Below are 14,906 nucleotides of genomic sequence, written 5' to 3' on the forward strand. Positions count from 1 at the left end.
CCATGAATAATTGAGCTGGGCATCTAAGTTTATGTTTAATGGCGATGATTATTTCTTTATCCGATATTAAAAAACACAATGCTTTTCAGATCAAAATTTGAATTGGCTCCATAGCTTTCTCTCCCTCCATATCCTGAATATCAGTTATTGAGAAAGTGACAGTATTAACAGTACTTTCATCAACATCTTTAAACTTTGATTGTGATTGTGCCATGAAAATGCTCTCCTCATCAACGGAAAACATGTTGATATGGCTCAGTACCACAGAATGAGTGAATAAACACCTGGGGCACAAGATACCCTTGATAACTTCTGACACTGTCCTATTAGTGAACAAAGAAACACACTTCTACACAAAACTGGTTATATTGTTAGGCTACCCAGTATTAAGGCATAGCCTTATTCATGATTATTTTCGATGGGTTACCTGCGCCTGTCCATTCTAAGAACAAAAGAGGTAATGTTTTAAGTAGGATATTAAACTCACACTGTCCATTCTGTGAGGGAAAGAACTGGTCTCGCCTCTACAGGTCTTGATCAGTTTTTTCTCCCTCACAGAACGGACATTTTTCGCCTTATATCCTTTACATCATACCTTCTGTATTGACTGGCTATCTGTGAAGACATCTATTCAGATTTGCTAGGACACATAGAGCACGAAATGTGTACTCGGCTCTTTGTTCCTTGCCAAAGACCAAGGAAACACCAAGAAACCGAAAATAAAATCAGTTTGATTTTCAAGTATTTATTTCCCAAACGTCTATTGCATAGGAAGCATTTGTCAATTATTTCAACTTAAAACAACAAACAGGAAATGTTAAAATCTTGTATATTCTATAGATAAGTGTATAAAAATAGGCGTAAAATCTAGAACCAACAAGCTCTTATACGTCTAAAACATTTAAACGATATTTATCACATAAACAGAGTGCATTTGAAAAATGAGACAAAAATACACATTCAAGGAAAGACCAATCAAGCTACTAATGGAATGCTTTATATATACATAAACGGCCCTGACAAACGGCAACAAATGGCAACGATGATAGTAAAAAATCTACGATACCTTACTATAAACGCACTACTCAGGTCACTTTGTGACGTCATGATAACAGTAATGTCAACTTGAGCGGCAACATCAATGAATTACTGTTAAACAATAAATCCATAATATACATTTAAATACTAGTATTGTTTGAAAATACTGTAAGCTATGGCTGCGACAAAACTGGCGAGAAAAAGAGAATGACAAGTACAAAGCAACATGCATCTACCTCCATGAAATGCTTTTGATTTATGTTTGTAATGTTAGTTTTACCACTGTCTAGCCTACAGTAGGCGTGGCTGGAAGTTACTCCTAAGGCAACACATATGGAGAAAAGAAACCGGAAGTCTTCAAATATTTCCGATAGGATACTAAATTATCTCATAACTGCTATTAGGATTATTTGTATATTTTTGGATTAATAAATACATGCATGTGATGTACTGAATAATAAATACCATTAAATGTCATATGACAGTGATGTAATTTCAGTGCCAATGCAACTCTCTATTCAAATTTAATTTTCTTCTATATTGATAAACAGGAAACAGAACCAAGCCCATCCATCCTTTTTTCTTGTGACACACATTCATCTTTGACACAGTCATCTGTCAATAAACCCACTGCATCACCACACCTCGCACTTGATATTCGGACTGTATTCCGAAATAAAAGGACAGTTGAAAACTTTCCCAAAAGTGTTGGAATTCTGCAGACTTCCCTTCACTCTGATAAAAAAGAAAGAACTCATTAGACTTGAAGTTTAAGGTCACTGATGCTGGGAACTTACGTTTTGAGCTAATAAACCAGTCAAACGACCTTAAATCTGAAATCATGAATTACCCAGGTAAACCCTCCCCCTTTCCCAAGTGAAAAGGTGAAGATAACGAACAGAGATCAATCTTATAAATCCTATAAAGGTGAAGATAACGAACAGTGATCAATCTTATAAATCCTATGGAAATACAAAATTAAGAGCAAGGCAAATACGGACTCCTGGGTATATCCGTATGATTAGGTGCTCAGGAAGAGTAAACATCTCCTGTCAACCGGTCACACCCGCCGGGAGCCCTTTATTTTGACCGGGTTAACGAAGTGATAAATGCTCATAAAATAACAATAAACGGTATAGCAATTTAAGAATGTTGTCATTGCTAAATACAACTGTTGAAGACAAAGGGACATTGTTTAAAAGCCAGTGTCAACTGCAATAATGCTCATATAATGCTATTTCTGTGTTGTGTTTTATACTATGATTGTAATGATGAGTACCTTTACTCATATAATTCATGTGACACTAATACTTGAACAATGATATTTCTTGACTTCAATATTTTTGTAACACTGTAGGAAATATATAATTATGGTACAGACGCAGTACGATCGTTAAACACAAAACGAATATTTTACTTTCATGTAATTCCAATGTTATATCAAAAGTATAGAATAAAGGTATTAAAATTCATTTCAAAAACTTTAAATTTGTAAAGTTCGTCTCTGTTATTGCCATTAAATCACAATACATATGATAGATTAAAATTCATGATATGTGTGTACTACGTCACTTGTAGGTGTGTAAATCTTTAGGTGAAAAAATTAAATTTTCAAAGATTTTTCACGATACCTTATCTTTAGCTTATCTTTTGCTTGATAGTATCATTTCATTATTACACGCCTTAGACACGAGTTTACTGAACAAAAAATAGAAAACAAAACATCATGAAACAAACAGAAAATAAAACCGAAAGCACCAACTGTTTTTGGTTTGTTGGTCTCCTCAAGAGCGTTTCTATGATGTAAAATATGTGACTTGGAAACAAAAAGCACATGGATCAATACCAGTACACATGCATGCCTACGAACCGAGCTAAAATCGTGGAACTGCTGTTGAAGGTTGACTACTGCTCATGATGATTTAGGAAGACATAAAAGGACTTTATCGTCATCGTATTTCACCATATTTGCACAGACAATGAAACGCTTTAAGAGGGGAGAGTAGAGCAATGATACTGTAAGGTTACTGCAAATTATATGCCCATGCACGTCTTCGTATGAGACAGGGGAAATAGGACTAAGCGGTCTCGAATACTATGAGGAATGCTTTTAATTCTGTGAAAAGCCACTCGTTCTTGGATTTTCAAAAGGGTTCGTGTCTTTCATTATATAAGATCCATTTTGAGCAACTAGAAATGGAAATCAATTAAAAATTCGTATATTTTACACAAGAACAATTCTATATAAAAATCATATCCAAATTACATTAATTTTCATTAGCATGTGACGCTGCATGGTTCGTTAAATAAATCAAGAGCATTGGGCTGGATTTCTGATGCTCCTCGAAATAAAATATGATGCATTTTTCACCTTTTCTTTTATATAGTGTAAAATTTTGGTTAATGAATAATGCAAAATATAAATCTTTTTCGTTCTGTAATTACAACTTTGATCTCGATGAAGTGCTAGTATAATTTACCATTAACTTTTAATTGATTCTTGGAAAAATATTGCATTGACACGTACTAACAGACCCCAATCGATGTATTCTACGTTGCAATATGTACTTAAAGAGCATTTGAAAAATCAATCAACTTAAGAAGAAAAGGAGGGCATTTTCAAAACACATATATAGATTTCAAATTCCATATCAAGAGAAAATAAGTCCTTACCGTAATGGCCCAGGTGAATGATTATCTCTTAATAAATAGTTCCTTAAGCCCGAAAATTTCCACTTGGTACAGAACATCTAAAAATAAAATATAAAGCTTAATGGACCTTAATGGTCACCTGAGTATTAACCGCTGTCTCTTCCTCTGTACAGCTCCTTTACAACAATAGGAACAAATACAAATGAAAATTCAATAAATGTATTTTAACCTGTACCAGATTTACTAGTACTTAACATTGACTATCATGAATTTCAAATATCCGTTAATATTTATTTTATTTAACAGTTATGCAACCCTCTGAATCCCTGATCCAGGGGTGTGCATTTCACAGATGTATTACAGGCGGCTCAAGTTTTCTTGTAAAATTCCCAAGTGTTATGAATATTTCTAAAGATAATATATGGCCAAGCAGTATCTATGAAGCTGAAAATAGTTTTCGAATGTAAATGCACGATGTCGGATAAAATCGTATTGCAAGGTGAAGATAACGAACAGTGATCAATTTCATAATTCCTATAAGCAATACCAAATAGATCGCTGAAGAGACTCCGTGTCCTAAACTATCATACAAGTATTTTGTTACCGCCACACTCTCATTTAAAACAAGAATTTGATCAAAATTGATGTTCATTATTACCTGAGCATAACTAACGTAAAACAGCTGTTTATCCGTGAGATTTACACCTGGTAGGGGCGGGCTATTTCCGTTTTCATGTTCCCAAATGTTATAAGCCTACAAATCAATAAAATCTTCATGTAGTTTCTTAAAGCAATGAATCCAATTAAAGTTAAAATGCTGATAACTAATAAGGCCAACGACAAAAATTGTTGAGTTTCCGCTAACGTTCCAGAAAAAAATAGGGTAGGTAGGTAGGAAATAATTTTTTTTTTTTAATTTTATTTTTTCAAAGTATGCGAAAACATTGTAAACTCTAACAAGTTCAATGATCTATTGAATGTTATACTTTCAATATAAAATTTTGCTTAAATTGCATTACAAGTAAACTTTCAATCTTAGCATTTCACCTGTTATTGGCTGAGGATTATTTCCAGATGTTTTAGAAGAAACAATATTTATCAATGAAACATATAGCATAAAACACAAATTAAAGTTAACTCCTTTATGCCCCTATGCTATACAAGTACCAGCTATATTGTTTCTACATTTAGATTGGTTGTCATGGGAATACTACTATTGAATATGTTTGACAGGAAAATAATATGATGATTTTGAAAAAAAATATTAAATCAACACCAAAATATCAACATCATTAACATATTTTAAGTTTATTAATTCATTTCTGAATGTACTTTCACAATCTAAATGGAACAAGGGTAGGAAGACAGTCTGGGCAGATCCCACTTATCCTAATGGGATCCAACTCTCTTCCAGCTAAAACTTTTTACCGGACATAAATTTTTATTTAAAAAAAAAGTCTGCACATCTTTTTTCCCCTCGGCTCTCAACAGCCATCAACAACTCGGATGCGTTCACTGCTTTATTTGTGGCCTTTTTCATAGTGTATTCAGTTAGAACTGCAGCAGAAACCATGGATGTGCATATATAAATTTGATAGACTGGACATTGAAGTGCACTATATAATGTCTGTCACTCTGCATCATGACCTCCATAAAAACACCATAGGAGTTGGCAATTTTAACAAAAGAAAGTCTTCTATGGAAACATGACACTTGGCAAAGTCTTTCGACCGTCTGTTAACTTCAATTGTCAAAGCACCGTTGCGTGAGGCAAGCATGAAGGTACAGTACTAGGTCAACCATCATGCCATGCTGTTAGTTACAAACATTATCAATGTTGTTTAAACGCTTGACACAATACCATGCACTTTTGTACATCGTTAAAGCGTTTGAATGACTTCATCTCAATGTCTAACTAAAAAGAAAACCAAGAATCGAGAATATATTTTTTCCGGGAAAATGACGATTTTTTTTTTCAAATTAGCGGAAAAAATTTCTAGGGTCGGGGCTATAATTTAGGGTCGGTCGGGTTAGCGGAAACACAACATATTTTATCAGTGGCCTAATACAATCTTACAATATACGCTGCCCGTAGTCCGCCATTATCAGCTATGTTTTCGTCTAGTGTCTTCTCGCCATTTATCTACAGAAGGTTTCTGATTTTTAGACATACATCTCAGCATATACACATAAATAAGCAGTATTACGAACTGACGTACTCTGTAAGGTGTCAATATTAGGGTGCGTAAACAAGAAAATGAAACTTTACATTCTTCTCTTTTGGCCTGACCTCGAGGATTACATGTAATCCAATAATCTATTTTTAAAAGTGAAACAAGGTCAACATGTCACATATACTTAGATGTAAGAAATTGTTAACAGCGTAAAACAAATAACAAAATATTCGAAATTCAGCATTGACACTTCATCATAAGAATCTATACGGCCGAAAAATGATCCCAACTGTTTTCTAGTTCAAACTGTCACCAGAAAAAAAAATCACTGCACATTGTAAATCAATAACCTGGAGTTCACCCAAGGTGAAGCCGTCATACTGGTCCTTCATGCACTGGGTCGTCTGCTCAAACTGGGAGGCGGTGAATGGCTCCCACCATTCCTTCAACTTCCCTTTACTGTCGTACTGACGTCCTAATCAAAAATACCAATGATGTAAAATCAGGTCAATCTTCTAGAGAAGCAAATGTTCAACAAAATTAAAATTTACATACAATGAACAAACGGAAACATTCAAAGGATATTTACCCGTGATATCAAAGGCATGTGTGATTTCATGTCCTATGACTGCACCCATCGCTCCAAAATTAAGAGCTCTGACGAAATAAATATCGGCATGTGTAAAAATAAACATCAATAAAAATAAAATATTTGGTCACAGCGCTCATGTGCATCACCATTGAAGATTGGGAATAGTTGTTGAGATCTCTGGAAGCTTACATACAAGTCTATATTGACAAGTTGTGCTTAATTTCCAGCACCTGGAATTAGAGCCTATAACCCACACTGTTTTGTTGTTGTTAGTTATGAAATCCCACTATATGAGAATACCCACTATTTGAGATTGCATGCTTATCATTCCTATGTTAAAAAACGCTGTAACTCCACTGAGGCGTGACCACCAGGATAGGGGTTCGCTTGAATCTACAGAATGAGGATGCCTGTATCTCAATTTTGACAAAATGTAGCCGCATTATTTAGAAGTTACTTTTAAAACAATTTTCCTATGTAATTATATATTATTACTACAGTAACTTGATACGAAGAGTCGGATCACGTCGAGTTTACAGGCGCGGATCATCAGATCACACGAGACGCGAAGCGTCGAGTTTGATCTGATGATTCGTGCCTGTCAACGAGACGTGATCCAACTCTTCGGATCAAGTTACTGTAGTAATGATAAATTTATTATATACCCCTTTAAGCATTTTAAATCCACATTTATAATATAATGAATGTAATCCAAATTATCAAAAACACAGACATATCCTGAAATTATGTTTTGTGTACGCAGTTTCGTTTGTGACGCGCTCAATATTTTCCACAAATAACGTTGCGTCGATGCATTATGACGTCATTGTGACGGCATCAGTTTCAGAGGATACTGATAAGGAATCAGAAAACCACAGTACGAGACGTGATCCAACTCTTCGGATCAAGTTACTGTAGTAATGATAAATTTATTATATACCCCCTTATGCATTTTAAATCCACATTTATAAGTTAATAAATGTATTCCAAATTATCAAAAACACAGATTTACCATGAAATTATGTTTTGTGTACGCAGTTTCGTTTCTGACGCGGTCAATATTTTCCACAAATAACGTTGCGTTGATGCATTGTGACGTCATTGTGACGGCATCAGTTTCAGAGGATACTGATACTGATATGATATATATATATATATATATATATATATATATATATGATATGATACTGATATGGAATCAGAAAACCACAATGTGGTGATCCGGTTTGCAATACAAACCATGAGCATGTGAGATACAGTTCTACAAATTTACATTGTTTTATACTTATAGCACATGTACTACTAAATATGAAAAATATATTTGTGTGTAGGCTATTATAGGATAAAACACTTAATGGTTATCAATAATGGATGATTCTTAATTAGACAACAACTTAACAAATGTAGTCATGTTGTTCTTAAGATGAGTTTTCTAGACTACTCTGTATATGCTATCACAATAAGGATCCTTGCCAGTTGACGAAGATTTATGATCCTTGCATATTGTTTTGACAAAAATCGATAAGAAGATAAAATATGTTTTAGAAAGATTTTGTTAAAACTTCGGAACCATATTGTGGACCCATTATGAGGCGGATACCACGATTATAACAAATCTATATCTGTACTATACAAGGAGGCTAAGTTGTGTCATTTTTGACCTAGTGGATCTGGAGTAGACACACCCCTCATCCATATACTTAGTGATAGTTTTCCCTTTGGAAGATAACATTACTATTCATTTGAATAAACTTGGATCTACATTATTCAAAGATAGGTTAGGTTATGGTAAGTTGGTCGAAATTGGTCCAGTGGATCTGTAAAAGAAGTCGGACATGCGAGAGGAAAGAGAACGACGGAAAAATAATCATATATTATCAGTTTTCAACTGAGGTAAGCCAAATCTTATCCAAAGCGTAAATCAGGTATGTAACCCAAGGAAGTGTCTGACTTACTGGGGTCCATTGGGAGAATAGAAAGGGAGGTGGAACATCGCGATAGGGAACATGATGTCGTTCCTTTCTGGTGAGTAGTCAGCTTCCACTGTTACAGGAGGTTGTATCCAACTGCAAATTAGAACAACAGTATATACATGGACATCTATACTTAGTAAATGACCAATTCAGAAGAATCGAAGAGTAGACACTTCAAAAGTAAATATTGAACATTGTAAAAACATCATAACTAAAGTACGAGTCTAAAATCAAACTGGTGGTATTTATAACATGTCTAGAAAGATGAATTCCGACAGAGTTTTACGATATTATAGCATCATGATTTGATTTTCAGTCACTGGTGACAAACTACTATTCCAAGATGAAAGGTGAAGATAACAAACAGTGGTCAATCTCATAACTCCTATAAGTAATACAAAATAGAGAGTTGAGCAAACACGGATCCCTGGATATACGAGAGGCAGGATCAGGTATCTAGGAGGAGTAAGCATCCCCTCTCGACCGGTCACACCCACCGTGAGCCCTATATCTTGATCAGGTAAACGGAGTTATCTGTAGTCTAAATCGGTGTGTCAAGAACGGTCTAACAATCGGTGTGAAACACGTCAGACAGCATTTGACCCAATGGTAGGTTGTATTAGCAATCTAGATTGTTATAACGATCATAGAATTTGCAAAATGTTACTTCAAACGAGATTGTTGAAACCCCTGCACCATCAACTTGTTTGTCAGTAGCCTGTCTCGATTTAAAAACTGATCATATGCAGAACAAGCTCATGCGTATCGAATCAGTTGAAAGATATAAACACCATATGAAGGTGATAATAGAATATTGCTTCATAAAAATGAGAAGTTGACGATGGAGAAGCTGAAATCATCCCGTTTATCATAAAGTTCAGTTGTTAGTTTGCCGTTAATATTTATTTTCAATAAATTCTCTAAGCATGAAGCAAAACTGGACGACCCTGTGGTGTCTTTTATTTCGAGTTCACAGGGATATATCGAATCGACATATGAATGAAAATTATTATTGTTAATAGATAAAACGTCGTTAACATATCTAAATTTGACATTGAAGGCCACAGCAAGAGATTTTTTCTTCTCAAGTAGAAGTTTGTTCATAATTTCTGCTTCAAAAGAATATAAAGCAGGTCAACTAACAAAGAAGCACAATTCGTACCCATGGGAATTCCAACAGACTGTTGGAAAACCTGATCAACAAAGATAAAATTTGCACAGGTAATTATTGCACAGATTTTACGAAATTGTTATACATGTGCTTTGCAAGCTTAAAACGAGATGGTTAAAAGAAAATGCATGTACCCACGCTGAGAAAGAAGTATATTCAAAGACACGATTTCCGTTAAAAACAACCTTTAGATAACATCATGGATTTACATCCACTTCTTCATTTAAGAATATGTACCTCTGCCTGTCCACAGCTTTATTAAACATCTCCACAGTCTTTGTCACTCGGAAGGTCTTCATGCTTTTTATATTACTGAACCAATCATCACTAACTTCGAACTGAAATGTAACGATCATTATTATTATATGACAACTTTGTGGTGGAAATTGAAGAAGACTTACAAGAAGAATTCAGTTTCTATATAAACATCCTGACCTCTTTGTAGTATTGATCTAAAAAGTGAGATTTCAGTATTTCATTGGGATAACTGATCTTCTCTAACATATCGGATAACTGCAATATAAAAAAAACAGTACACAACATAGCTAAAACACATGTACAATTATATGACTTTCACGAAATGAAGCACCTAGTCAAAACAAAAGTATTAAGATTGCCACGTTTTGTTCTCAACTTACCTTTTCCTCTGCATGACTTCGTGTACTAGCATCCATCCATATTTTGTTAAGCAGATAATCCTTAAATGCCAATTTTATATCTTTTACAAGATTTTGAATCTGAAAAATAAACCAAAGCATTAATCAAAAACCCATTCCCAAGTGTGAACATTTTTCTTCAAAACACATTTTTTTTTATCAAACTATTTAATGTTAGCTTTTTCTCCAGAAAATATTTTCAAAAGGTTTGAATACACACACACACACACACACACACACTCTCTCTCTCTCTCTCTCTCTCTCTCTCTCTCTCTCTCTCTCTCACCCACCTTTAGGACAGATATTCCTTTCTCAGTTTCATTAACATACATAGCTCCAGTTACGAAACCAAAGGCTCTATTTGTGTAGAAGGCACATCTCCTCCAATGCTCTCCTTCATTTTCAACCTCTTGAAAAACAGCCAATTCGGAATGAGAAATAGGCAAGTAATATGACAGTTAACCAAAGTAATTAGAATACATGAAACATTTGAAGCATTACTACATACAAGTTCATATTATCCATTGTGAAGTAAATCCTTTTTGAATTTTTCAAATATCTTCAATACTTAAAAAGTAGAAACAGAATGTTTTGAAGCTTTTTAGTCCACGAAATTTGAAGATCGGGTAAAGTGAGTTGAGTCTATCGGTTTTACATTCCACAGCTTTAACCTCGATCATAACGTTTGAGCTTTTAAACAATCATTCTCATTTTGATGCCTTTTGATTCTGGGTAGAAAACACAGGTATATGTGGTCAAGGACTTGTTAAGGTGTGCAGCGAAGATCACCAAGACAAAGACAGCCCTCTCTTCTTATCGTTGCCGGAACTTTTTAAAAATCAGTATGATTTTAGTGTAGCTCGGATATTACTTGATTAGGAGAATTAACGAACTTAACGTACAGGACCATAGAAACATAAAGTAAAAAAATTATTCAAATATTTTCCCCCAAATGGATTGCATCGGTATGTATGCATTTACGATATTCATTCAAACATTATATATACATTTGAATGTAGTTCATGCATGCTTATTGAAACACGACTGCTTCAGATTAATGTACTTGTAAAATAAGTATGGTCATAGAAATATTCGAAAATAGTTACCATGCGATATGACTTGGTCACGTACATTGAAAGTGCTTATTTTCTATTTTATCAATTGAAAGGTCAGTGTTTGTTAACATACAAAAGAGGGTAATATCTCAAAATTTGTTTATTACAATTACTTGGTTGTTTTGAGTGTAACATCTCTTTGAGAATGTTTCACTCATACAGCCGAGACACTAAGTGCCCTAGACTCAGCTTGTTTTTGGGCCGTTTAAGTGGAGAATTCGATATTGTGGCAATGCCTAACGTGATATGGAACCTCGAGGTTTAAAGTTCCACCAGAAATAACCACGACCTTCATTTCTATTGCGGGTCTCTTGAGGAAAAGAACAGTCCCTAAGCGTGTTTATTTCACCCGAAAAACCCGCGACCTTCACTTCAAATGCTGAGATTTTGCGGGGAATCCTATGTAGTTCAACAACTCAGACCTGTCTTGGCGTGCAATTGAACCCACACCTCCCACACCTAAAGCGAATACTCTACAAAGAGTTATCGCGGTGGTTGACCATAATCTGTGTGCAGTGTCTCACAAACAAATCTTGTTTTCTACATGAAAGAAATACCTTCTTCTATATCAGCATCCTCGTCATCGAATGTGGTAACGTCAAAATAGGGCACGAACGACTTCACAAGATGCATCAGTAGATAATACTTTAAGACACTGTAATGTATCAAAATACACACACAAATATTGTAAAATGTTTTTGATGATGACCAATCTAACGGTAATAAATTCAAATGAAATGTAACCAGTCTACAACACAAAAATTACTGAATTTAAAACTATCTTTAAAGCAACCATTGTAACAACCATGTCCGTTTATCAAAACAGCAGCGAATTAAATATCTACAGTGCTGTTAGTTGCCAAAGCAACGTATAGAATTTGTTATCAAATTAGCATAATGTAGTCATCGACAAATCATTGACCAAGCCAAGGAGGAATGACCCGCGAAAGATAAATTGTAGAAGAAATGCAATCATTACTCCATAATTATAATGACAAATAACACCTCATCACCAGTGATATGTTCTTGGATGAAAAGTGAAGATAACGAACAGTGACCAATCTCATAAATCCCACAGAGAATACAAAATTGAGAGTAGGACAAACACGGATCCCTGGACACACCAGATCTCTTTATTAATTTACTGTACATAGTATCTGCTGATAGTCACTATATATGATAACCTGATGATCTGATGAACTAAAATCGATAAGACACAATAATGATCCAATTTGGTGTTCAAATCTTAAGATGTGCGAGAACTGAAAAAAAAATAACATGCTGTTGGCTGCTGTAATTCCTTCCAATAAGTCTGCAAGGCTATAACGAAAGCCTTCGAGTCCTGTGGAGTAACGCTGTGCATATGACAGTGACTTTTCAATATATCCTATAATACCGTGTCTTGTCTTAGAGTCGCTCATCATTTTTCATGAAAATACACCTCTTTTCTAGCCAAGTTTTAAACGAATCAAAAATGCTATAGATCATGTAATTATACAAATGCACACAATTAAAGTCAAGGAGCTAAATCCTATATATGCATGGTTCTACATGTTTGCAAATGTAAAAAAAAAAATGACGATTGGTGCGCTTTTGTATCCCCTTGAAGCCTAGCGCAACATCTTAAACTTTATCATCATAATCATTATTTTTTCCTTCTGTCACGATTTTCATTTTTCTGAACTTCAAAAGAGCAAGAACAATTGAAAATTAATTATATTTAATAAATATAGCTCAATTTCATATCTATTTGGGTCCGTTGGATCTCAGTGTGAGTCAATGTTTGTCACCATTTAGATTTGGGTAAATAGACGCGTCACCTCACATGCTAAATGACTTCATCCATAACACAATCCACCCATTCCTAACTGGGAACAATTAAATCATTACGATATTTCGATAGATTTTAAAATCAGTTGGTGAAATATCTGTAATTGAAATGATGAGAAATATAATTTCAATTTTGAGAAAGATTCGAAATTCTTAAGGAGGTTCTTTACATCATCATAATGGCTGACTTCCTTTTAAAACATGGATGAAAACATGAATATTAGCAATATTTGTCTAATCATTTAAAAAGTCATCGCGTAGCTGAGTAGAACAGTAGGTTAGCACGTCGACTGCTGAACTGTAGATCGCGGGTTCGATTCCAGCAGGGGTTTTAATTTTTTTTTTTCAAATTGCTTTCGACTAAAACTGCATTTGTTGACTAAATAAAGTAAATTTAAAAAAATTCAATTTCAAAATATTGTACATATCCTCCACTTTTCATTCATATCAAATTTCGCGGGTGTAGCATACATCCTTAAACTGAATTAACGAGAACCAGGATGTAGAGAAATGCCCTCGGCTGCCGGAAAAATGCTATCGTTTCAATCGAAACAAAAATTAACATGAACAAGTTACAATAACGAAAAGTGATTAATCTCGTAAATCCTATAAAGAATACAAAATTAAGAGAAAGGTAAAAACAGACATCAACATGTAACGAGAATGGACTTTTCCCAAATCATGTTTCCCTTAGAATGTAGTTCAGGTATAATTGTTACAATAGAATGTAGTCCCGGTATAACTGTTACATTAGAATGTAGTCCTGGTATAACTGTTACATTAGAATGTAGTCCAGGTATAACTGATATATTAGAATGTAGTTCCTGTATAACTGTTATATTAGAATGTAGTTCCTGTATAACTGTTACATTAGAATGTAGTCCAGGTATAACTGCTATATTAGAATGTAGTTCCGGTATAACTGTTACATTAGAATGTAGTCCCGGTATAACTGTTACATTAGAATGTAGTCCCGGTATAACTGTTACATTAGAATGTAGTTCCTGTATAACTGTTACATTAGAATGTAGTCCTGATATAACTGTTACATTAGAATGTAGTCCCGGTATAATTGTTACATTAGAATGTAGTCCAGGTATAACTGTTACATTAGAATGTAGTCCCGGTATAACTGTTATATTAGAATGTAGTCCCGGTATAACTGTTATATTAGAATGTAGTCCCGGTATAACTGTTATATTAAAATGTAGTCCCGGTATAACTGTTACATTAGAATGTAGTCCCAGTATAACTGTTATATTAGAATGTAGTTCCTGTATAACTGTTACATTAGAATGTAGTTCCGGTATAACTGTTACATTAGAATGTAGTCCCGGTATAACTGTTATATTAGAATGTAGTTCCGATATAACTGTTATATTAGAATGTAGTTCCGGTATAACTGTTACATTAGAATGTAGTCCTGGTATAACTGTTACATTAGAATGTAGTCCCGGTATAACTGTTATATTAGAATGTAGTCCCGGTATAACTGTTACATTAGAATGTAGTCCCAGTATAACTGTTATATTAGAATGTAGTTTCGGTATAACTGTTATATTAGAATGTAGTTCCGGTATAACTGTTACAATAGAATGTAGTCCTGGTATAACTGTTACATTAGAATGTAGTCCCGGTATAACTGTTACATTAGAATGTAGTCCCGGTATAACTGTTACATTAGAATGTAGTCCCGGTATAACTG

General features: G+C 34.4%; 1 protein-coding gene across 5 annotated transcripts in view; it reads right to left on the reverse strand.

Moving 5' to 3' along the window:
- Nucleotides 1-729: 729 nt before the first annotated feature.
- Nucleotides 730-14,906, reverse strand: part of LOC125657757 (endothelin-converting enzyme homolog) — a 62,779-nt gene continuing 48,602 nt past the window's right edge. For all 5 annotated transcript variants that reach the window (XM_048888518.2, XM_056149702.1, XM_048888517.2 and 2 more), the window contains 12 exons: nt 11,929-12,026; nt 10,547-10,665; nt 10,239-10,337; nt 10,036-10,113; nt 9,838-9,938; nt 8,412-8,522; nt 6,454-6,521; nt 6,215-6,339; nt 5,768-5,833; nt 4,349-4,444; nt 3,712-3,788; nt 730-1,773 (listed from right to left, as the gene is read on the reverse strand). In XM_048888518.2, coding sequence (XP_048744475.2) covers nt 1,674-1,773; nt 3,712-3,788; nt 4,349-4,444; nt 5,768-5,833; nt 6,215-6,339; nt 6,454-6,521; nt 8,412-8,522; nt 9,838-9,938; nt 10,036-10,113; nt 10,239-10,337; nt 10,547-10,665; nt 11,929-12,026 — 1,138 coding nt within the window. In that variant the 3' untranslated portion in view covers nt 730-1,673. The remainder of the gene's footprint in view (nt 1,774-3,711; nt 3,789-4,348; nt 4,445-5,767; nt 5,834-6,214; nt 6,340-6,453; nt 6,522-8,411; nt 8,523-9,837; nt 9,939-10,035; nt 10,114-10,238; nt 10,338-10,546; nt 10,666-11,928; nt 12,027-14,906) is intronic.

Source organism: Ostrea edulis, chromosome 9 (assembly GCF_947568905.1).
Source record: "Ostrea edulis chromosome 9, xbOstEdul1.1, whole genome shotgun sequence".
NCBI lineage: Eukaryota > Metazoa > Mollusca > Bivalvia > Ostreida > Ostreidae > Ostrea > Ostrea edulis.